Source organism: Herpailurus yagouaroundi, unplaced genomic scaffold, assembly GCF_014898765.1.
Source record: "Herpailurus yagouaroundi ecotype Mexico unplaced genomic scaffold, PumYag 162, whole genome shotgun sequence".
Taxonomy (NCBI): Eukaryota; Metazoa; Chordata; class Mammalia; order Carnivora; family Felidae; genus Herpailurus; species Herpailurus yagouaroundi.
In genome coordinates, this window is record NW_024412403.1 from 6590368 (window position 1) to 6613566 (window position 23199).

The 23199-nt window shown below is 45.7% G+C and overlaps 1 protein-coding gene across 3 annotated transcripts; it reads left to right on the plus strand.

The window, feature by feature from the left end:
• Nucleotides 1-9530: 9530 nt before the first annotated feature.
• Nucleotides 9531-19932, plus strand: PSMG1 (proteasome assembly chaperone 1). 3 transcript variants are annotated; one of them, XM_040483907.1, is made up of 7 exons: nucleotides 9534-9713; nucleotides 10910-11016; nucleotides 12265-12416; nucleotides 14201-14263; nucleotides 17007-17205; nucleotides 18082-18218; nucleotides 19723-19932. In XM_040483907.1, the coding sequence occupies exons 1-7, from the start codon at nucleotides 9580-9582 to the stop codon at nucleotides 19795-19797; spliced, it is 867 nt and encodes a 288-aa protein (XP_040339841.1). In that variant the 5' UTR covers nucleotides 9534-9579; the 3' UTR covers nucleotides 19798-19932. The 3 variants fall into 3 exon arrangements, with proteins under 3 accessions (XP_040339842.1, XP_040339841.1, XP_040339843.1); XM_040483908.1 differs by lacking the exon at nucleotides 14201-14263 and having other exon boundaries at nucleotides 9531-9713; XM_040483909.1 differs by lacking the exon at nucleotides 10910-11016 and having other exon boundaries at nucleotides 9612-9713.
• The last annotated feature ends 3267 nt before the right edge of the window (nucleotides 19933-23199 follow it).

Below are 23199 nucleotides of genomic sequence, written 5' to 3' on the forward strand. Positions count from 1 at the left end.
GGGTCAGAGAGAGGGAGACACAGAATCTGAAACAGGCTCCAGGCTCTGAGCTGTCAGCACAGAGCCCGACGCGGGGCTCGAACTCACGGACTGCGAGATCATGACCTGAGCCGAAGTCGGCGGCTTAACCGACTGAGCCACCCAGGCGCCCCAAGGTTTTCCTTTTTTAAACTACTTCAAGCCTTCTAGCTGATTCATTCCATAAGGTCTGCAGGAGGCAGCCAATTTCCCTTGCAACTTATCTTTACGGTTTCTCAAACACCTTACTGTCCACTTGTGATTAATTTCTCAAGCAGGCAGAATGCGGGGCCACACCGTGTTGGATGGGCCAGGAGGACTGAAGGGAGACTAGAGACGGGCTTGAAAGGGGGTTGGCGTGGGATTGTCTGTGCCCTGCTGCTTCTCTTCGGTGAAGTAATAAAGTAGTCGAAAACCAGTGTTTATTTCTGATACCCTCTCCTGCCAAACAGTTCGAAATGCTCTGAGAGCTATCTAAAGTTTACTAAACAGATAGATACAGGATCGTTGAATTCATACCTGATAGAACTTTTATCAGATTTTTAGAAAAAACTCACAGTAGTCATCACAAGTCTTTGAGAATCGTAAGAATGACTGTCACTGGTTAACTGTTGGTTAAAGACAAGAGAGCTGTATAGCGATGAGCTACTCAGCCGTAGAGGCAGAACAAAGCCAAGTTCTGTGGTGCCCATCACGGAGTGTGCTGCATTTATTCAACCATAAGAGTGACCAAGCTGGCGAAGAACAACTCTTGATTAGGGAATTATTTCTGACAAGCTCAGGATCCCATGTGGCCCCAGTGTAGAGGCTGACTTCTCAGTGTTAACCAACTCACCCGGAAAATAGAAGTGTTCCATTCTGGGAGTTACAGGGAACACGTTAGTCTACGGTCATCCTCTACAGAGACTTTCCCGTGTATGGGATCTTTTTGGAAACTTACACTTTTGGAGGGATGACTATCAGTGACAAATGCTGTTTGTTTCCTGAGTTTTGATCATTTTATTATCAGTGAAGGGCAGACAGTGAAGAAAGGGCATCTCAGACTGACTCTGTCAAAAGCCTTGCTTGAGGGAGGTGGTTGTGTTTTGCAATTAAAAGGTTTCTCCTCTGTGGATTGATAACCCGCCGCAGCAGCCACTGACCTCAGTACGTCAAAAGTATGTAAAATAGGCTAGCACATTTTCATTTTCAGACGTGCTTTCATCATCTTCCATTCTCAGATTTGTTTTTAATACTGCAGTTAAAAGGCGATGAGATTAAAATTTTTCATGCTTCTATAGCAGTGATGTGAAGTTTATTCTGGGTTTAGGAAGACAGTTTTGTATTAAGTATCATAATTGGAATATGATTAGTCCTTAACACATAGAAGCTTAGAGATGCTTGCTTTGACTCAAAACGGATGTCTGCATCCAAGTTCCTATTCACCACAGAGCGTCTTAGAATACAGTGATCTGGGCGTTAGAATTAAAGTGGTCCCCCAGGTGAACTGTGATGGAGTGCTACTATGCATGCACGTTTGCATGCACGTTTTCATTCCACGAATGAGGTTTTTGCCATCCCCCAATAGGGAGTCATTTATAGGAAAGCAGCAGTGCCTCAGGCTCTCACTGCTCCAGGACACGTGACTCACCAAGCCCCACCAAGACCGGCTAGGACAGTTCGACTTGGGGGACTGTACCGACTGGTTAGTACTAAGTGACACTGTCCCATATGTATTGTTAGAGTAGTGGCCTCCAAAATTTTTAAGCTTGTACCCTGACCTCTAGATTGGACTTCTCTCTAACCCTGAATTATCCTGTATATATTTGTAAAAACGATTTGTAGTTTTCTCCAGGAGAGTAAAGCACTTTATAATTTGCCAAGTTCTCAGTAATAAAATTGACCCCGACTTATGTGTACATATTATTTTTTAACAATTTCCCACACTGTCACTCTTCTGTGTTCCTCAGATTGCTTTTATCTTCACCCTGTGAGCTTTCCACTTTAGGTCTGAGGCTAGAGCTACGGCTCCATCAAGCTGGAGTGGCTGTCTACACTAGCACGGACTCTTCTCCCCCGTCTTGACGCACTAACTTATTGGAAGTTCAGATTTTCTTAAAGTACCTTTAAAAGCCTGATCAGAGTTTCTTCAATAGAATCTTAACTGTTTTCCCTCATTTTGGATTACAAATAAGCACTTATTCAAACGAGTTCGTGTTAGTATTTTACCAGGTTCCTAAACGGTCAATACAGGTACTGCCATCAGTACATCAAAAAGGAATTCATTGCTGCACCTGAAGTCCTTGTGTCCCAAAGAAACTCTTAGTTGCGATAGGATTTTCTCCATACTATCGACGTGTTGTCCAGATTGATCTGGTTGGCTGCTTTTAATGTTTCAACGCGCAAATGGATGTGGTTGAGTGACTCTGGTGTGTGTCCTCATCCCCACTGTAAGTCGAATTTCACCTTAATTTTGTTACACACTTAGAAAAGCCTCATTTGTCTGTCGTAGCATGTTAATTTGCCTTCTAGTATTTGCCTAACATTCACGTAATGTGCCGAGGGTTCATTTTGGATCGGGGGTTGCTTTGCAGAGACCGTAGTTCGCACCAAGCATTCCCGAGAAGAGGCCCTTCCGGGCAAACGCCCTGCTCTTCAGGCCAAGCGAGGGCCCAGAGCCCGCCAGGCGGTGCTGCCCAACGGGCCGAGGGGATGAGCTCAGGCCGTTCAAGAAGTGCCGTTTTTGCAATGCCTGGTGACTTCCATTGAACAAAACGTGTTACCTTTAGAAATAGGATTTCACTGGAAACGCATATACGGCACCTAATTGGCCAAAGGGCCTGCTGCACTTGGTGGGGGGGAGGGGGGAGGGTTGCTTTTAGGATAGCGGCTCCTCACCTGCTCCGGGGGAGCTCTGTCACGGGTCTTGGAGAAAGCACATCTTTGAAATGAGTGTCACAGAGTTAGGGCCAAATCTGAAGGGCTTTCCTTTCGAGAGCAGAAGACTTTTCCTCAATTCTCTACTCATGAACATGTCAGTCAACAGAAGCTCGTTTTCGCCTGCAACTCCTTTGCCCTTGGTGACGGAAGGGCAAACCTCTCCGTTCATAAAGGAAAAGCTGGGAAGGTTCACTGCGATAGAATAATAGCATCGCGTGATGGCCGACAGAACGAAATGAGCCCTCATTTTCTCGGCGTTTGTAGTGAAAGGGACCCAGTGGGAGAGAATGCAGATGGTGGGGGGGGGGGGGTGGATTTCAGTCATCTATAGCCTCTTCTAACCGACTGCTGACTGTCTGGAAACTTGAGGTGCGGTCCTGCAAACTCACCCCCCGGCAAGACTTGTGTGCCTTTTCGATGGTTTTAGGTAGTTTGACTTAATGGCTGCAAGACCGGATGGCCAGCTGATGAGGCCTGGCATTCAGGGGCTGATGCACTTTAGGTGCGTTTGAGATACAGGTTTTCCCACCACTGGCAAGTAGGGCGCTCCTGGGAATCTTTCCTAAGCCCCAACAGCATAAAGCAGAGATGCAACTATGCCATTAACTTCTATGGGAAAAAAACTGGGGTCATATGCAGACCCTGAAAAATGACCCGTCAGGCTTCTCTGATACCTTAGGACACGCTAACATGCACAAAGTCAGCGGAGGTCAGGCCCAGGTGCTCGGACAGTTCCAAGAGCTCTGGCAGCGGGGGAGGGGGCTTGGTGGGCGGTGCGCCTCTGGAAAACGTTGCTGTCAGAGCCAACACCGAACGCTGTTTGTGCTTTTCAGGCTTTTTCTTTCTTTCTTAGTGTTTGTTTATTCTTGAGAGAGAGAGAGAGACAGAGCATGAGCGGGGGAGGGGCAGAGCGAGAGAGGGAGACAGAATCCGAAGCAGGTTCCAGGCTCCGAGCTGTCAGCACAGACACCGATGTGGGGCTCGAACTCACCAACCGAACCGTGAGATCATGACCTGAGCCGAAGTCAGACACTTAACGACTGAGCCACCCAGGCGCCCCTTTTGGCTAGCAAAACCAGGCAGGTCTGTTGTAAAAGTGAGGTGACGTCACGCAAACTTCCAAAAAGTGGAGAATGTCTGTACTTCTGCCCTAGAAGTGCACTGATCATTCCTGGATTTGAAATTTGCAAATGCAGCTTTGAGACCCAGGCAGAAATAAAAAGGATGTGAGCCCACCTAAGCTGGTAGACGCAGAGCGGTGAGCATAACATCATGTGACTTGGTACAACTGGGACGGATCCCCAGCCACACCGAGCAAGTTGCTTCTCCTTTTAGTCTTGCCTTTTGACAGTGGGGCCCCTCCAGTTTGTAGCTCTCAGCTACAGCAACACCTCCTCAAAGGGAGCTTTCCTTGCCCTTTCTAGAAGGTGTCCTCATGGCTCCCAACACTTTTTAGTCCTTACAGCAACTAGAGTTCCAGGTATAGAATTAGTTTGCTTTAGAATCCTTATCCTGATCCTCTGGATGCCTGGCATATACCTTGCTGAGAAAATATCTGAATAATAAACGAAACCAGGATTTAAGAATTACAGTTAAATAAAATGCTCAAATAGTTGAAAAAATGGATCTAGGATTAAAACCATATTTTAGTTCTCTAAAATGAATAGGCAGTTCCTTTTTATCTGCCGGTTCATGTTTTTTTGACTAAAGGTGTTGGAATTAACACTTTCAGGACTGTCTTGAAGCAGAGCTGATAACCGCGTCGTCATAGTCATGATGGCATTGCTTTCTCATTTAGGTTCCAGGAAAATTATTTCCAAGCTGATTGAATATCCTAAGCTAGTTCAACATAGACTTTTAGACACAATACCCAAAATGTAGTGCTTTATGATGCCACAGGTACCTTCTCAGTAGCCTGGTACTGTTTTAAGTGACTGTTCTCTTTCCAGATTGGAGAGTATACCTGGTGGCATACTACTCAAGACTTCCTTTTGTAGGTGTGGAGGTGGGAGTAGTATCACTGATGATAATCACTTACGTTTTTTCCTTATTTGGCAGTGTGAATAGTTAAAAAAAATTTTTTTAACGTTTATTTATTTTTGAGAGAGACAGCGTGCGAGCAGGGTAGGGGGAGAGAGAGAGGGATACGCAGAATCCGAAGCAGGCGCCAGGCTCTGAGCCGTCAGCACAGAGCCCGACGCGAGGCTTGAACTCACGAACCACGAGATCATGACTGAGCTGAAGTCAGACGCCCAACCGACTGAGTCACCCAGGTGCCCCAATGAGTAGTTTTAAAACTTCCGATCTGGGGATTTGTTATTGAGGAACATAAGCAGCGGTAAAGTCTTGTGTTGCAAGTGTTTGCATTTATGTGAACTTTCACTCATTTTTCAGACTCTGTTCCCGGAGACAGAGAACCCAATACAAAAGTGAGAACGTGTATGCAGCATCATCAGGATGCAGTGCAAATGCCTCGTGAAATTCTGAAAGCAGAAATGGTACCTGAGAAAGTTCCCCGTAGATGTGCTACTGTGGCTGCAAATAAAATAAAAGTAGGAGTAATCTAAAGGAAAAGCTTTCAGGACCAGAAAATGTCTGGATTAGAAAGAGCAGCAGAAAACTGCCCCATCGAAGTGCGGCTGCTGTGGCTAAGGAAAAGTTACCGAATGTTTATAAAGAGGAGGATACAAGCATAAATTCAGGAAGTGAAAAAGAACCAGAAGGTATTAATAGCACAGCGCTTTTCTTAAGGCGTTCAGATCCTGGAAAGAAAAAGCACAATAATGACTAGGAAAATGTAGGAGTGATTTGAATTTGGATTCAATCAGGGATTGTATCTGATTGGACACAATCAGATACAAATAAACTGGCAGTTGCATTCTGCTCCTAGTTTGAGGTTAATCCCTTGTTGGCACTTTCTGAGGAATTTTCTTTTCTTTTTAATGTTTATTTTTGAGAGAGAGATAGAGTGTGAATGGGGGAGGGGCAGAGAGAGAGGGAGACACAGAATACGAAGCAGGCTCCAGGCTCAGAGCTGTCAGCACAGATCCCTACGCGGGGCTCGAACTCAAAGGCCCGGAGATCATGACCTGAGCCGGAGTTGGACGCTTAAGCAACCGGTTGAGCCACCCAGGCGCCCCTCTGAGGAATTTTCTAAAAGCCATACTCCGGTGGGTCGAAGTGGGAGGAAACCTTCCTTGCAGTGGGCTCTTGCACAGAGACACATAATAACAGAGAATCCGGGGGTTGGGGGGTGTAATAGATTGTGGAGCCCGTAGTGGAGAGGTGGAAAGAAAAGGACAAACGGCCGGTCACAAGATTATTCCCGTTCAGAAAGGAAGGGTCTTGAAGAAATCTCTTGGTTCCTTAGAGGAACATAATGGAAAGTGTACAGGGTCTGTACCTTCAGGGACTGGAAAAAAAAAATGTCAAAATCGCAACCTGATGCTAATTTTAAGCCTTTTGCATTAGAGAATAAAAATTTAGACCACCGTAGCTACGGTGTTTACTAAAGTAAGAGGGAAAAAATATTAACGCATGTTTCAAGAGGAAGTACCATGGAGCCAATTTGACTTTTGAGCGAACCAAATACCTAAGTAAGATCCAGTCCCTGCAATTCACAACCTCACAAGTCTAAAACAACTTAAACTGGAAGGACCTGGGGATTGAATGATGTGGAGGTTGATGATCGAGTTCTGAAGTGGAGTGTTGGAAATGCGCAGTTAGTAAAAACCCATCAATGTCTTATTTTGTTTATAATCTTGGAATTCGTACTGAATGGCGACCACTTGATGTGACTAATTCAGGGAATATATATTTTTCTATGAAGGCTATGAATGTGACTATCACAACTTCTTTTCCTCACTTTTCCTTTCACATAACTGCATTTACAGTGATGCCAAAATGTACCTCATTATGAGGCAAGGTCTTAGTTTTAACCAGTTAATAATAAAAGGTATAGATTAAGATCAAGACAGTCATATTTTTTGGATGATAGTGACATCCTCTTAGGTTTCTTTTCAGCACCTTAAAAATCAGTACTTTGTGAACACTTTGAGCAAATTGGTTACAGTTTCATCACAACAAACTTTACTGGCAGCATGTGGGCTATTTCATTGTGGCCTTTGCTAGGATTAGAAAATCTGATCTTGATACTATAAAGAATTTCTTTGCGATGAGGTTTAATTTGTTGTTAATAGGTATTTGTTGAAATTAAGATCACCAGATTAAATGAACGCACTGTTAATCTTAACATAGTAACATGCTATTGGAGAAGCGAATTGTTAGAAGCAAGTTGTTTTCCCATTTAAAAATATCTGTGAATATTAATATATGATTTGCATGTGTAAATCTGAAAAAGTGAAATATAGAAACCTATGGGTTTCTATTCCATCTTCATTAAAAGACTAATGTAATGCATATATTTTGGTTATACAGACAGACCCAAGTGTCTAGATTACTTGAGAAATTTGTTTGTGGTTGCATGTCTCCTTAAGAAAAAGGCTTTTTGTCGTTTATTTTCCTCTCTCTTAGCATAAGCCAGAATATTTCTAACCTACAGAGTCTGTGTCCTTTGCTCTCTGTTTATAGTGTACTTTCATCAGAAATACTGATACCAGTATCTTGTTACTAGTACAGGTGAGAAAGGGAAGAATTCCTAATAAATTGCTAATATTTTTAGGTGCATGGGGTTTGATTTTTGATTGCTAATGAACTGTTTAAACCTATTTCCGCTCCCATATTTACCCTTAATTTTGTGGAAATTTCTTATTGGGGATGTTATATCCTTAACAAATACCATAATATGAAAATATTTAAGTCTCAGTTAAGACTATTTTATGCAAAATTTCTTGACAATTTCAGTGTAATCAAAGAATTTGTTTTGAATTTATGATGTTCTCTGATGGGCTTAATTTCTGCCAGTACTTGAGACGGTGTCACCAGCGATCTTTCCAAATGGAATCTCTTTGCTGAATTAGTATTTAAATTGAACATATCTTTGCCTTTTTAAAAAGTGCTTGGCCTAAATTTATTGTAACTGCATGAAATAAGCATTTGTTTAAAACTTAACATTATTGTAAAACTCTCTGAAATGTATGCAGAATTTAAACCATGGCCAAATGTATTACCCTACTCCTAATTTTAATCAGCTTTCTAGAAATGATCTCTTCATAATGTAATTGTAAAAGCAAATCGAGCTTAAATTTTACTGGTTAAAAATGGCAAGTTACTTTATTGGACAAAAGGATTAAGTCACAGTGATACCCAAACATTCTTTTTATTCTGCAATTCAGTCCTTCTCTAAAACAACCCACCCGTATAAATGCAGCTTAAAAATACCACATTGGTGGGGCACCTGGGGGGCTCAGTCGGTTAGGCGTCTGACTTCAGCCCAGGTCCTGATCTCACGGCTGTGAGTTCAAGTCCCACATCAGACTCTGCTGACAGCTCAGAGCCTGGAGCCTGCTTCAGATTCTGTGTCTCCCTTTCTCTCTCTGCCCCTCCCCTGCTCATGCTCTGTCTCTCTAAAAAATAAATAAACATTTAAAAAAATTAAAAAAAAAATACCACATTGGTAATCTTACTCCGTAAGTACACCCAAACTTTCCCAAGCTCTTACAGGATAGCACTTTGGTCATTCTTTATACTGAAATATTCAAATTTTGCTTCAAAACCCAAACATTTATTTTGCTGGAATGTGTAAAACCGCTAAAACTGATTCAATGTAGATGCTTTTGTCGATCGTATTTCTCCACGTCTTAAAACAAGGTATTTCTAGCAGCTTCCTGAGATTTGTTTGATTACCTCCAGAGGTTCCGCCTGCCCCCAAACTAGTACCGAACTCTGTGCTTCTCGGCAGCATTCCAAAATGTGAGCAGTGCCACGTGTTTTCAGTACGACTACGTGTAGGTGAAGGGTCTGTGTCGCTCGCCACCCTGGACCCCGTCACTTAAAGTGTCCGCAGTTGCGCCTCGCGCCCGCCCGGAACAGTGTCCGGCGATGGGTCCTCCGCCGCGCCCCGAGGAAAGAGAACCGGCTCGAAAGCAACTGCACACTCTGCTTATTCGTGAAAGGCTACTTAAAGCGAAAATAAATTTTGTATTGGAAATGGCCACGTTTTAAAAAAAGAAGTAACTATTTTTGCATTCTCATAAACTCTTTTAGATCGGCTTGACAATCATCAGCTTTTGAAGTGTGAATTCTTATTGCCAGAGTAAAAGTCGCATTTTATACCACCACGAAGCGCTGTATTTCTTCCCGCCCTCGGTCCGCAGCCCGGTGCTTAATACGGCAAAGCTGCGCCTCCAGGAGGACGGACTCGGGGTGAGGGAAGGAAGGGCGGCTGAGCCGGCTTCTCCCGGGTCGGTCACCGGCCCAGGCCCCACGCCGCGGGCCCCGCCCCCGCCGCCGACTCGCCTCTCTAGCCCGCAGTCATCCGGCCTCTCGGTGCCGCTGCGGACACAACCTGCGGGAGAAGACGCTCGGGATTGGCGCGGCCTCAGGCACCCGGCGCGCGTGCGCGGGGGCGTGGCGTGAGGGCGGAGTTCAGGGACGCGGGGGCGGTGCAGGGGGCGTGGCGGCGCGGGGCGCATGCGCTGAGCCGGCGCGCCGCGGTTAGCCTGGGAAGGTGGCGGGGTGGGTATGGCGGCCACGTTCTTCGGAGAGGTGGTGAAGGCGCCGTGCCGAGCCGGGACGGAAGACCAGGAGGAAGAGGAGGACGAGAGGAGGGAGACGGCCGAGGACAGGGAGGTGCGGCGGCAGCTGGCGCGGAAGAGGTGAGGTCCTGGGCGCAGGACCCTGGGGCTTGCGGCCGGTCCGCAGCCCCGCTCTGCCTGGGGCTCGCCCGGCACAACCTGCCCGGGGTTCAGCGGGGGGCCTCGGCGCGGCCGGCAGAGCCAGACCGCGGCCTCGCTGGGCCCTCCCTCTGCGTGGACTTGGGGGCACTCGTGACGTGTTCCCGGGCTGCGGTGCCGTCGCTGGGCCCCGCGGTCGTCGCGTGTTTGGTTCGTGGACTTAAGATAGCTCTCTCAGAAGCCTCTTTATCCTCCGCCCCACTCTTCGTTAGCATCGGTTATCGGCAGCAGGTGGATGATCTCTTTAAAAACACAATTATTTCCAAACACACATAGGTTGGAGAAAGTAGTAAAGTGACCCTTCATCCCTACCCAGTCATGTAAATTCAGCACTTAATGAAGATTTTGCCGCATTTATTTCCCGCCACCCCGAGTGACCATAGCCTTTCACCTCGACATTTTTCAGAATGCACCTCAAACGATATAGGCACTTTCTTGCATATGCTGTTATAACCCCTAACAAAATTAATAATTCCTGTTACCATTCAATAGTCCGTGCATGATCAGATTTATTCAGTAATCTCAAACATGATGTTCACAGTGTGTTTGTGTAAATCAAAATCCTGACAAGGTCCACACATTACCTTTGGACTTTTCTGTCTCTTGAGATGCCCATCATTTAGAGCAGCCCCTTCTCACCCGTGCTGAGAGACGTGTCCTGTAGGGTGTCCCACACTCTGGATTTGTCTGATCTAACGTGTGTGTCCATTACCTGCCTTTCCTGTAAATGGATGTTCCTTTTAGAGGCGTGGTCAGGTGCAAGTTCAATATTTTGCTGGCAAGAATGCTTCCGCAGTGGTGCTTGGTGTTTCTTGTTGCCGACTGTGACCCAGTCGTCCCACTTTTAGGGATGCTAAGATTGATTGATTGGTCAGTGGGTCAGGTGGATAGCCTGATCTTCATTGTGGAGTTCTCCGTGAGTTTTGCATCAGGTGGTTTTATCTCTTAGTTATTGTTGCTCCAACCTGTTGTTTCCTTTCAATTGTAATTACATTCTTTATGAAATTAGAGTTTGCATGTTACCTATTATAAGACGTATTTATAGTACCCTTTTTCTCCTTATATGGTGCTAAGTATATTTAAGTTGTTTTAGTTTTGTTTTTTGTTTCTTGTGTTAGGGAGGTGCGGCTCTTTCGAAGACAAACAAAAACATCTTTGGAAGTTTCTCTGCTGGAAAAATATCCTTGCTCCAAGTTCATAATTGCTATAGGAAATAATGCAGTAGGTGAGTGGAAGTATGTTAGACTGAACCTTTTGTTGAAAGAGCAAAATCCAAAGTTACTTATTGCTTTCCAGCATAAAAGATTTCAAATGTCTGTTACTTTTTTAGAAAAAGTCATAGCAGAGTAACTTTGTATCTGAGTAAAGTCTATGCCTCCTCATGTGACACCAATAAGACTTAAAGGAAGTGTTCTTGGGGCTCCTGGGTGGCTCAGTGGTTGAGCTTCCCTTATGGCTCAGGTCATGATCTCATGGTCTTGTGAGTTCGAGCCCCGAGTCGGGCTCTGTGCTGACAGCTCGGAGCCTGGAGCCTGCTTCAGATTCTGTGTCTCCCTCTCTCTCTGACCTTCCCCTGTTCATGCTCTGTCTCTCTCTGTCTCAAAAATAAATAAATATTAAAAAAAATTTTTTTAAGTATTAAAAAAAAAAATGAAAAAAGAAGTGTTCTTAGCTCCAGGAGGTTGTAAATTCTGGGAACTGGGTTTATAGTGTGTTGAGGTATCCAGATTTCTTTAGACTCCTGGGTCTGTGTGGGGCCGACTTGGAGGAACAGAGGTGGCACGTGTACCAGTGGTACCACAAAGGTACCACAAGAACCCTTGCACCAGTGGTTCTTCATGGTGTTTGAATTAACAGGCTCTTCATAGCACGATGAGAACCCTAAAAGTAACTATGATCGCTCACAATTCTGAGCGTTCCGTTGCTAACGTTTTTGAGCCCTCAAGTTTGAAGGCCTGTTCATGGATGCCTGCATCTGATAGGTTAATGTTAGCACAGAGCAGAGTTCGTCCAGAACAATGTACACGTGCACGTGCACAACCCTGTGTAGTTTTAGCCAGTTCACAGGCTGGGGGGAGAGCCTTCGGGGTCTCCAGTGAAGTAGACCCCTTGCCCTGTAAGGTAGCCCCAGTGCTTGGAGGACATCGTTAGGTACATGGTCTATAACTACGGACTCATTGACGTAAAATGCTCCTGGCCTGGAATTTTCCCGCAAGTGGTACATTGTGAGTGTGCGGTAAAGTCCGACAGTAAACCTGTGTCCTCAGTTCCTGCCTCTAATCTGTATTTGGGGGCAGTAGCCTTTAACTTCCTGAGGCCTCAGTTTCCTTTCCTGCAAAAGGGTGGTGTAAGGTCAGTGGTCTTAATGGCTCTTGTAGCTCTAGAATTCTAGGGTAACTTGGAACTGTTCTTTACTGTAGAAAATGCAGCTTGCAGAACCAAGCACTAACTCAATGTGAATTGTTTTTCACAGCATTTTTGTCGTCATTTGTTATGAATTCAGGAGTCTGGGAAGAAGTCGGTTGTGCCAAACTCTGGAATGAATGGTGTAGAACAACGGACACCGTACATCTTTCCCCGACGGATGCCTTTTGTGTGTTTTATCATCTAAAATCGAATCCCTCGGTATGTGGGGATTGCTCGTATGCTTCAGAAGTAGTTGTTTAGCATTGTTCATGTGGTGTCCGTTTGAAGTCTGTGTTCCTTTACCTCTGCTGTTGGGCTGAGGAATTCTGCCTGTAGGCAGTGCTAGTAAGCACTCTTGTTTACGTGAATAGCAACAGGATATATACAGTGTGTTGATAAAGTTCCTAGGAAATTCGGAGATCGCTTTGGTAGGAAAAAACCATAAACAGTAGACATGCAGACCTTGCGCTCATTCACAAAATTCTCTCAGCGTGCAACTCTTAAGTGTGCAAAACCGTGTTCACTCTGAGAAAGCAGGGGGTTGTCCTTTGTTGCTGCGTACCCAGTGTTCAGCAAATGCCTGGTTCATGCTGGAAGCTCCATTAACGTTTGCTGAACAAATGGAAGCTGTATGCGTTCTCAGCACAATTCTCTGGACATCGAGCTTCTCCCCTGTCCTGATTTGTCCTGATTTATTAAGTCCGAAAAGTCATTCTGGAGCTGATGCTAAGGAATTTCCTCGTGTCCTGTGCATTTGAATCCTAATCTTGGGTCCATTCAGAGGACACGGCCCAGTGGGCAGTTTGAGAGATGAGTCAGGCAGATGAGGTGGCCAGGCAGGTGACGTGTGTCCCCACCTGCTTGTCTGACAGAGTCCCGTTCCACAGCTGCTGAACACTTGAACAAGGGCCAGGGCAGGGGTCCCAAACAATGGAAGAAGTCACTAATTCTAAAATATTAGAATGTGGCTTCTTTCAAAAGGTAAGGGTTCCACATGTTAGCCTTTTAAAATGTAAAGTTTGATTTTGTAATACTTAACTGTGTTTTTTTTTTAACATGTAATCCAAAGCTATTTAAGTTTGTGAGGATTTTTATACACATCCAGCATTTATAGGAAATAACGAAACTAAGCATGTTTTCGATTTGATCTTTAGTTGGAAATATTTCACTTTAGAATGGGTTGTGAAGGTCAGGTAGGAGAAATTTCTGTCCCTTCGTCTGGTCGTACCATTTATCACTCAGCTCTCTCTTGATTATGCAGAACCTGCGTGTGTAGTGTAGTTCATTATGTATCCAGTCTTTGTCTTTTCCCCTCTCGCCCGGCACCGTTTCCCCCCCCCCCCCCCCCGTTCTTCCCTTGGGTGATTAAGTGTCAGCATTTCTGGCAATATTTTAATGGATGTTGTTGAGTTCAGTGGATAATATCATTCCATGAGTATTAATAATCAAGAATCCATCATTTTATGGCATGGGGTCATTACAGATTACTTCATTTTGACCATATGGTTTGGAACTTGGTTTCTAAAATAATACCATCTTCACAGGCACCGGAACCGTTCTAGAATGCCATTTGGGCTGAGGTGCTGTCAGGCTATCATTCACCCTGATAGCTCCTAGTGTTTGTGTAATGCTTACATTTTATAGTGTTTACGTTTATTTTGCATTCGGTCTTCTTGGTGTGTGACCCCCCAGAAGGGCAACAGGACTGATAATGCCTGTGCTGTAAAGAAGATGCTGGTAGCATTTACTGGTAGTATCTTCAGGGTCTCCGGTGCGAGCTCTTGCGGTCACTCTGTCGCTGCGTACCTTATTCTCGTGTTAAGTGCCAGTAGTGGCTTGATTCTTAAATTTTAAAGATAAATGAGTAAGCCAATAGCAGTGCAGAAAGACACGTGTTGTCTAAAGGTTATATTAGGATTCAAATGGTAATGTAAATGATGATAGTTTGGGGTGTGTGTACAAGTCGTTTGACCTGACAGAATACTTGGAATGTGATTTTCCAGGTCTTGCTCTGTCAGTGCAGCTGCTATGTTGCTGAAGACCAGCAGTATCAGTGGCTGGACAAGGTAAGAGAGAAGTGAAGGCTGGCCTGTGGTCACACCGAGTGACGTTTCTTAGGCGTTCTGTATTTTGACGCTTGAACCTACATAGCCAAGTACTGGAACAGGAGAAGTCTTTGTTGTTGTTTTTTTTTTCTAAAAGATATTGTAGCAATCTATTACAAAATTCGAAGAATAAACACTCATTTAACAAATGTAATCAGCAATGTGCTGAAGACTGTGGGTCATAGAAGCCTAAAGCATCTTGTGATTCTTCCCATCCACTGTATTGTGACCTTCGAAAGAGAAACAGGCTACTGACAAGAAACGGAACCGGGTCATGGCCAGGGGCAGAAAACTGTCAGCAGGGCTGACAGTGTTGGCTGGAGATGCCCCGAGTTGGGAGGCAGGAAATGGGTGTGAGCTGGATTCAGGGGGTTGGCACCCAGCTGCTGCTTGCTCCAAATTCCAAGATATTACATCCGTTTTTCTTAGCATTAGGATAAATTAATTGAGGCTTCATTTTGTGGGAAAATTGTGCACATAGTATGTGCCCAATAAAACATTTTTCAGGGGCACCTGGGTGGCTCTGTCGTTTAAGCGTCGGACTTCGGCTCAGGTCATGATCTCATGGTTCGTCGATTCGAGCCCCGCGTCGGGCGCTGTGCTGACAGCTCAGAGCTTAGAGCCTGCTTGGGATTCTGTGTCTCCTTCACTCTCTGCTCCTCCCCGTTCATGCTCTGTCTCTCAAAAATAAATAAATGTTAAAAAGAATTAAAAAAGAAAATCATTTTTCAGCAAAGAATTTAGGAGTTTTAGAGAATAATCATGATTCTGGTAGTTGCATATTATTATTATTTTTAAACAATTAATTTATTTTTGAAAGAGAGAGAAGAGAGGAGCGGGCAGAGAGAGAGAATCCCAACCAGGCTGTGCATTGTCAGCGCAGAGCCCAGTGCAGGGCTCGAACCCGCAAACTGAGATTGTGACCTGAGCCGAAACCAAGAGTCAGATGTTTAACCAACTGAGCCACCCAGGTGCCCCCAGTTGCATATTATTTTTAAAGGAAGTAGGTCTCATATATATCTTAGTAACATTTCAGCTTAAATCTTAGATATATTTTTGTATAGCTGTTAAAATTAAATTCATTAGAAATAAGAAATTTGGTGTATGCCTGTTTCAGACCAGATTGGCATACTTAGAAACATTTATTAAAAGTTATTAAATACATTTTATTAAATGAGGAATTATTTAAGAAGGTCTTTGACCCTTCCCATGATCCTGTATGTGATTTTGTGTTTTGTACCAATATTTATTTTTCTAGGGAGAGAGTCCCTAGCTTTCCTCAGATCTCAGAAGGGCAGGAAACTGCTGTGTTAATTCGTGTTTTTTGATTTAAGTAGGATGACTGTTACGTCAAAAATATTTTATTATTTTTGTACTGCAGAGCACCTTTTCTCTTCCAGACTTAAAAAGCTTTTTAATCAGTATTTTTTTTTTTTTCCTGCGGGACACTCTTTGGGTCCCCCTACTGTTTGGTTCATGTCAGCCACAAAATCCTAATAATCACACATAGTCTAACAGAGTGCTCAAGTGTGAATTCAGACTATAGGTATTACAGGGAGGATGATAAATTAGGCCTTGTGAGTAATGTTGTTTTTCTTTTTTTTTAATTAAAAAAATTTTAAATTTATTTTTGAGAGAGACAGTGCAAGCAGGGGAGGGGCAGAGAGAGACACCGAATCTGAAGCAGATTCCAGCCTCTGAGCTGTCAGCACAGAGCCCATTGTGGGCCTCGAACTCATGAACCATAAAATCATGACCGTGCCGAAGTCAGGTGCTCAACCAACTGAGCCACCCAGGCACCCCAGTAATGTATCTTAAATGGGATGTACCTGCTGACAGATGTATATTGTGTTAACTATTTTTTGTTTGTTTACAGATCTGTGATATGATGAAATTAGGCTTACAAATCCTTTATGACACATAGAACCTTTAGTTCTGTTGTTATTGTTTGAAAAGCCATTCTCTTTTCATAAAATATTTTCCAAAGTGGCCTAAAGTCTCCTTTTTTTTCTTTAAAAAATAGCTGCTTTTTTTGGGTTTACATCACCATAGATTTTAAAGGCTGGAAGGGTCCTTGGAAATTCATGAAATACAAACTTGGGAGGAAATAAAGGTCTAGAGTGATTGAAACTTGCCTACAATCGAAATAGTGAACTTAATCATTTGTACTGATACAGCACTGTTATGCATACAACTTGCAGCTTAGAAACTTCATTAGAAAGTGTTCTAGAACACATCAGTACATGGATTAGAGAAAGGGGATCGCTTCCTTTTGCTGATAGACTCCTATTCTGAAGGTAGCTTGCAAGTAAAGTCGTGTTTAGAAATAACCTCTCTTAGTCGAGATCTCATAGTCAAGTGGCAGGTCCACTCTCCGTGCCAGTCCTGGTTATCCCCGCAGCTGCTCTGGCCGGTGTGTTCCTGACTTCCATTTACTACAGGTTGCAGTTCCCTCAGGTGGGTGGGCAGTACTGTCGTTCTTAGTTCACAGATGAGGAAAGTGACGTAGAAAATCACCAAGCTAGACCGTGACAGAACCGAGATCACGCCCAGGTGAGGGGACAGCAAAGCACGTACTGTGTATTTCAGTGGACGCCTCCACCTCGCAAGGCACGGTGAATGGTGTTGGGTAAACAGCTAGAGGCATGTTTCTATTCCGTAACAAAATTAGAGATGTCTTTTAACTTGGGGTCACTTTTGCTAGGTCTTTGGCTCTTGTCCAAGGAGGAACATGCAAGTGACTGTGCTCACGTGTCGACATGTTACTGACTATAAAACCGCAGAATCTACCAGCAGCCTCCATTCTCCTTTCCTGAAAGCCCTAAAAACAGAGAATTTCAAAGAGCCTCCATGCTGTTCACTGCTAGAACAACCAAATATTGTGCACGATCTTCCTGCCGCAGGTGGTATTAAAATTTGTAATATTTACGTTACAGCTTATTATTGTTGAATTGGTTATTTGACTGTTGGAGGTCTTTTTAAAGTAGTTTTTGATGATGACTGATACCAGTGTTCTGCTGTTTGTCTTTAATGTCTGTTGTTGCTAGTAGGCTGTGTTTGATGTGAGTTTTAACATTTTCCAGACACACAGTTCCCACGCGAGAGCAGCTCAGAGTTCTTAATTAACTGCTAGGCTTCAGAGTTGCTCTGTGTCTTTTTGGTCCGTGATAACTCATCCTGCAGGCCAGTGTTAGATGTAAATTGTTGGTGCACGCAAAGTTGGTAAAGTATGTTTTAATTGTCGACATAGAAGTCTCCAGAAACTGAATCGTAGTAGTATTGTCAATATTTTATTTTTTACTCCTGTTGTTAATTATACCCTAGCATCGTGTCAAAATGAGATTGTCAGTTACTTTTCAGTAGCTGATATGTTATATGATTGCTATTTGTTAATAAGTAAAAGTTTTTTCCCCCCGTTAAATGTTAGGTTTACTAGAATAAGTGGCTAAGTATTTTACATTGTGCACTATGTATTTATTATTTACTTTTAATTTATTATATGCAGCAAAATTTTAATCTTGAAGTTACTTAAGATGTGTCTCTGTTTTCAGGAAGTGCAAAATAAACTGTTTATAAACGCAAGAAATTACTTAGGAAGATAAATTAGCTTTGAAAGAACATATGCATTGTAAGGGGTTTAATATGGCAGTAAACACTTTGATTAAGGGAGGCAACAGAGACAACTGGTTTTCAAAGTAGCCTTTTTTGTATAGAGATGTTTAGTTTAAAAATCACATAGTGGAAGACTTCAATGGTTTTTTCCCTTGTATGACTCATAGTTCTGAGTTACTGCCAAGTGTGGAAAATCCCTGCGATTCTGTACTTGTGCTATACTGACGTGATGAAGTTAGACCTCATTACAGTTGGAGCTTTTAAGCCTGTCCTTTCTTCCAGAAGCTTGAAAGGTTTGGTTAAGGTAAGGTTTTCACTCACTGACTTAATAGCTGAGTTGCCACGAACTTAGTAACAGGTGTGAATTTCTGGTACCAATGCAAAACCCAAGCAACACTTAGAGATCCTTTTTTCTCCGAATAAAGCTTTCTAGTCTGGCACGTTGAGTGGGCCCGTCACCCTCTTTTAGATGTGCTCCTGTAACTCGAGAACTTTTTCCCACTTTCTCATGGTAGATCCTTGCAGTGTATGGATATAAATCCCAGGCGGCTATGTAGAAAGATGGTTTCACTGTTCAGGAAGTTTCTGTAACTAACTCATTTGGAAGGTTGTAATGTTTAAGAAGGCAGTCGTGAGCACAGCAGGGATCAGATTATCAACGTTGATTCACTTAATTTTGCGTGGGGCTGGCTGCTCTCGGTGCGTGTGTCGTGGACTCTTTCCCCAGGAAGGTTCGCGCTGGGACGTGTGCACAAATTTGCCTGTGGTTGCTGGTAGTTGAGGACCCCGCCCCCCTCCTGTCCCCGAGGGGCTTGCTGAAAGTGCAGGGACCCTGGTGAAGAACTTCTCTCTTACAGGGAAGAGACTGCAACAGTGTTCACAGTGCAAGTCCTGTTTTATTCTAGAATGGCCATTGGCGTTAAGACACCTTTTTGGGCACGTTCTGTTGGGGTTAGCTCTTAAATTAGTTTGCTTGCTAGGTGGTCAGCTCTGTGGGAATGGACCGCGTTTCTCCATTTCGGTACCCCCCCCCCCCCCACCGTCATGTACCTGGCATGTAGGAGGATGCCCGGTCGTTTGTTGAATTATTAGGAATAAAACCGGAAAACGAATGTAATCCAAGCATAATTTCAAATTACCGGGAGTCATGAGCGGTTCTCTAGTTAGCACCACTTCCAGAGCACATACTAATAGTCGGTTCGTGTCTGTAGTGAACGCATAGGCTCTTCCCACTGCCTGGTGAGTGCGGGCCGTGGCTGGTCTGTCCCTGCTGTCGTGCCCAGCCTTGGCCCGCAGGTGGCGGAGGGGGCAGTGGCACAGGCGACTGTGATGCCAGTCAGGGCAGGGGAGGGGGAAGGAGGGAGGGAGAGGAGGAGGGGATGAGGCTCGTTTGGGGTGAGGCTGGCACTTTGGTTGGATCTGAGAGATGGATGGATCCCCGTGGGTAGTGGCGTGTGCAGGGGGGCGTGTGCAGAGGGGTGTGCAGGGGGTGGCTGGGAGTGCAGAAGGGGGCAGGCTCGGGGCACCTTTGAGGAGGGCGGGGCAGAGTTGGAATTGGGGGCGCAGGGGCGAGAGAGCTCCCGTGGGAGAGAGGCCGGACCGGTGTGTGTGGAGGCCGTGTGGCACCCCCAGCGGGTTTGGGGCAGGGGGAGGACATGCTTAGATGTTTCCTCTGCGGGAACACGGAGATGCGCTGTCGCGGTCAGGTGCTCCGTTGATGTCCTGAGCCTGTGGGGTTGGAGTGGGTGGGTTCCTTGTAACCGAGTTCTCCATCTCCCTGTATTAACAACTTTTTTCTCTTCTTCCAGAATATTCCCCAGAGCACAGAGATACTGAAGAAGTTGATGACAACAAATGAGATTCAGAGTAACATTTACACGTGATTCCAGAGGTGGTTTTGTACAGTGTGTTATTACCCGTTCCTTTAAAGGGAGCTGCGTGTCCCGTTTTGTTGGTTCCTTTTTTTCCAAGGGGGTATTTTGAGGGTATTCAAACAGAATAAACTTATTTTAAATTCATTGTAGTTTTAGTTCCTTTCTTTGGTGATATAAGCCAGATGTTTTCTTGTATCCACTAGGTGGGAGTGTTGTTTTTTATTTGAATATTTTACAGTAATATAGATTTTTAAAAAGCCACAGCTAACAGCTTTTATTAATACATAGGTATAGTTACGTTAGTGCAAAAATTCTATGTGATATTTGAAAGTTGATTGGTGATTCTTAGTATGTGAAAAGTTGTTATTTTATGGGTTTTTTTTTTTTTTTTTTGCGTGTATGGGTAAAAATTGACAGGGTAACAAGGTTCTATATTTGCTCAAAATGAAACAAAAAGAAATGAGCATTTCCTCACTTTTCAGTACCACCTGACGGTGACCTCTGCGCAGACTTTTACGGGCCTGGTACAGCTCCCACTGTGCCATGGCCCCAGCACCATGGGGACTGCCGTCGTTAGGATGTGGGGGGAGTCCTGAGCTCCGTGTAGCTGAGCCTCGACGTAAGACCACGCACTAAACTGCATTGGTGAACGCAGATTTTCAAATGTTGGAGTTGAGAAATGCTTCTCATCTCTTTTTCATCTTCTTAGTTACGGAATCGTTTGTATGTTACGGATTTAGACCGCGTCCTTGTACCTTCCAGATGGGCTGGGGTGGGGACATGGCTCCCCACTCTCACTGCCCCTGGCCTTGCGTGCGGCGCATGTGAATGTGCCCTTGTGTGGGACGTTGCAGTATCCTCCTCGTTGCAGAAGTGGATGCATCCGTTCAGAAGTGTGTTTGCAGAGCCCGATGGTGGCTTTGGGGTCTCGTCTGGAGCCTTTTCTTGCACTGCAGGTTAGTGTGGTGACGAACACAGAGCGACCTTAGAAATGAGCAAATCCCAGGCCGTCCCCTACCGGCTGTGTGGCTGTGGGTAGATGCCGTAAGGCCCTTGGGAGCCCCAGTTTTCTCATCTGTAAACTGCAGATAGAAGCAGAAAGGAAAATTAACGAGTGAATGGAAGTGTGCAGTAAGCGTTTCTTCCTTCAGGTGTCCGTTTTTCATCTGCTCAGTGAGGAAGAATCTATCTGCTTGTGTGGTTGGGTGGTTGTAAATATAAACATACAAAAATGGCTTTTGATGAACAGGAGGATGGTACTTCCGCGTGCACACGCCTGTGTGCCTGTCCCGAGGGTCCCGACTGCCCGGTGCAGCCAGGATAGAGCGACAGGCACTGCCCTCCCCCCCACCGTCCCTTCTCAGTACTGCATACCGAACTCAAGAACCATGATTCTTGGCAACACAACGGCCAGGAGTGGTGTAGTTGGGGGAGGTGTGCAGTGAGTGGTTGGGTTCATCACTATTGGGCGGGGGGCTTGTAAAACGTTCCTTACTTTGCACTGAGATTCATTAAGAGTAACAGATCAGTAACTCTTCAGAGACCTAGAATCTGTCGTTCTATTCATATGAGTAAGTCACTGATGTGAATGGTGGTGGTTTCTGGAGAAGAGTGATCAGGATGAACCGAAATGGTCACCTACGATGCTGACGTCTCTTTTTAATGCCAGCGGACACTCCTTTCTGAACCGTATTCAAGTCCTGTCATCTTTAATTTGGGCTGGGGAGCGGGGCAGAGAGGAGGATGTGCCGGAACGATGAGGAGAGAGTGTCCGCACTGCCGGCCGCCCACAGCCCTGGTTGTTCAGGGTCCACGCGGATCGCTCACGGGTGCGCTCCCCGCAAGGTGCCCTCAAGGAAAGCTCAGGTGAGGCTTGCTCGGGAGCCTGCAGCAACAGGAGGCGCTGTCGCCTGTCGTACCTTCCTCAGGGTGTAGCGTCTTAATGTCATTACCCGACTTCAGAGTGTCTGGGTGCTGGGTGTCTGAGCTGCGGGCCACCACCCCTCACGTGAAATCCGGTTGCCACAAACGTTTTTGAGTGTGAAAAGCACCAGTGGCTCCGATCTGGTGACCTATTTAAGGAACCCTCTGATGCTGCTGAAATCTACTGTTTATGGCCACAAATGGGAGCCTCGCGGTATTCTCTGCAGGTTACGTTTTGCCTAGTGAAGGCCACGACACGGTCACCCCATTACTGATTCGGGAAAGGAAAGGAGGGAGGCGAAGGGCACATCATTCTGAGTGTTGTTGACATGGCTCACAAGAGACAGGTGAGCCCTGGTTCCTGTGAATTCACCTATGCCGTCTGGGTCCACTAAGCAGATCTGGGGGGAGAGAGAGGAGAGGGTTTTCACAGAGGCCAGGTCAGTGCAGTTTCTTGTGTGAACATCAGTTTTGCTTACTTAGAAACAGGACCGAAGAGTTACTAAGCCTCCCTCCCCCTTCTCCGTCCGCGTTGCCGTTTCGGGGTGCTGTTAGTCCCCTGCAACCCGGACTGCATCCTGGAAGAGGAGCTCCTGTGACTGAGCCCAGGGAGGAGGACCGTGCCGCACCTGACACTGCCTGGACACGTTTACAGTTGTCATTTCATACCGTCCTTGGAACAGGCCGAGGAAGAGCCCCTGGAGTTTGGGCCCCACGGGGTCCAGCCCTGGTGAGGGCTGGGCTTAAGCAGCTTGGCTTTTCCTACAAAACTGCCCGCCCGAGGCTGGGAATGCAGGGCTCCTGGGCCTCACCACTGGAACCATCCAGAAGACTGGAAACCCAGTGACCAGAGATGGCTCAGCCTCCCAGGGATGGAACTGATCCGAAAGAACCAGGTTCCCCACCTCAGCAGCCCCACATCTCAAGTCCCAGGTGCGGCTCTGGGCACGGAGCGGCAGCTGGGGTCCTTCCCACCGCGGGCTTCTGGGGGCGTCTTGCACTCGGCCCTCCACCTGGCTCTCCCGACGCTCATCCCCTTGTCCGTTCAGAAGTCTCTGCGGGAACTGTTTCCTGCTGTGCCAGTTGGGGAGCTGAGGGTCTGAGTCCCTGCTGGAAAGGAAGCCACAGGGCGTGTGGGCCGTGGTGCAGGAAGATGCCAGGCGAGGGATCTTTGCGGGTGTTCAGTTAAGCGTAACGGACCAGAAGTCTGAGAGCTGGCGGCAGAACTGCGCCCTAGACGCAAAACGGCATTTGACAGCGTCTTCCTGGAATGTCAAGTCCTCTGGACGAGCCTGGTGAGGCCCGGCCAGGAGCTGCTGAAATGCCAGGGCGGCCGTCCCAGGGCATGTCTGCCCGCCGCCCTGAGTCAGAATCCAGACAGCGCTACCCGCTAGGCCTGGCCCGCAGACCTGGTGGCGGACGCAAGGTACCAGCTGGCCCGGCCGAGACGAGCTCCATCCAGGCTGGTTTCTAAGCTCATCCCGGAAG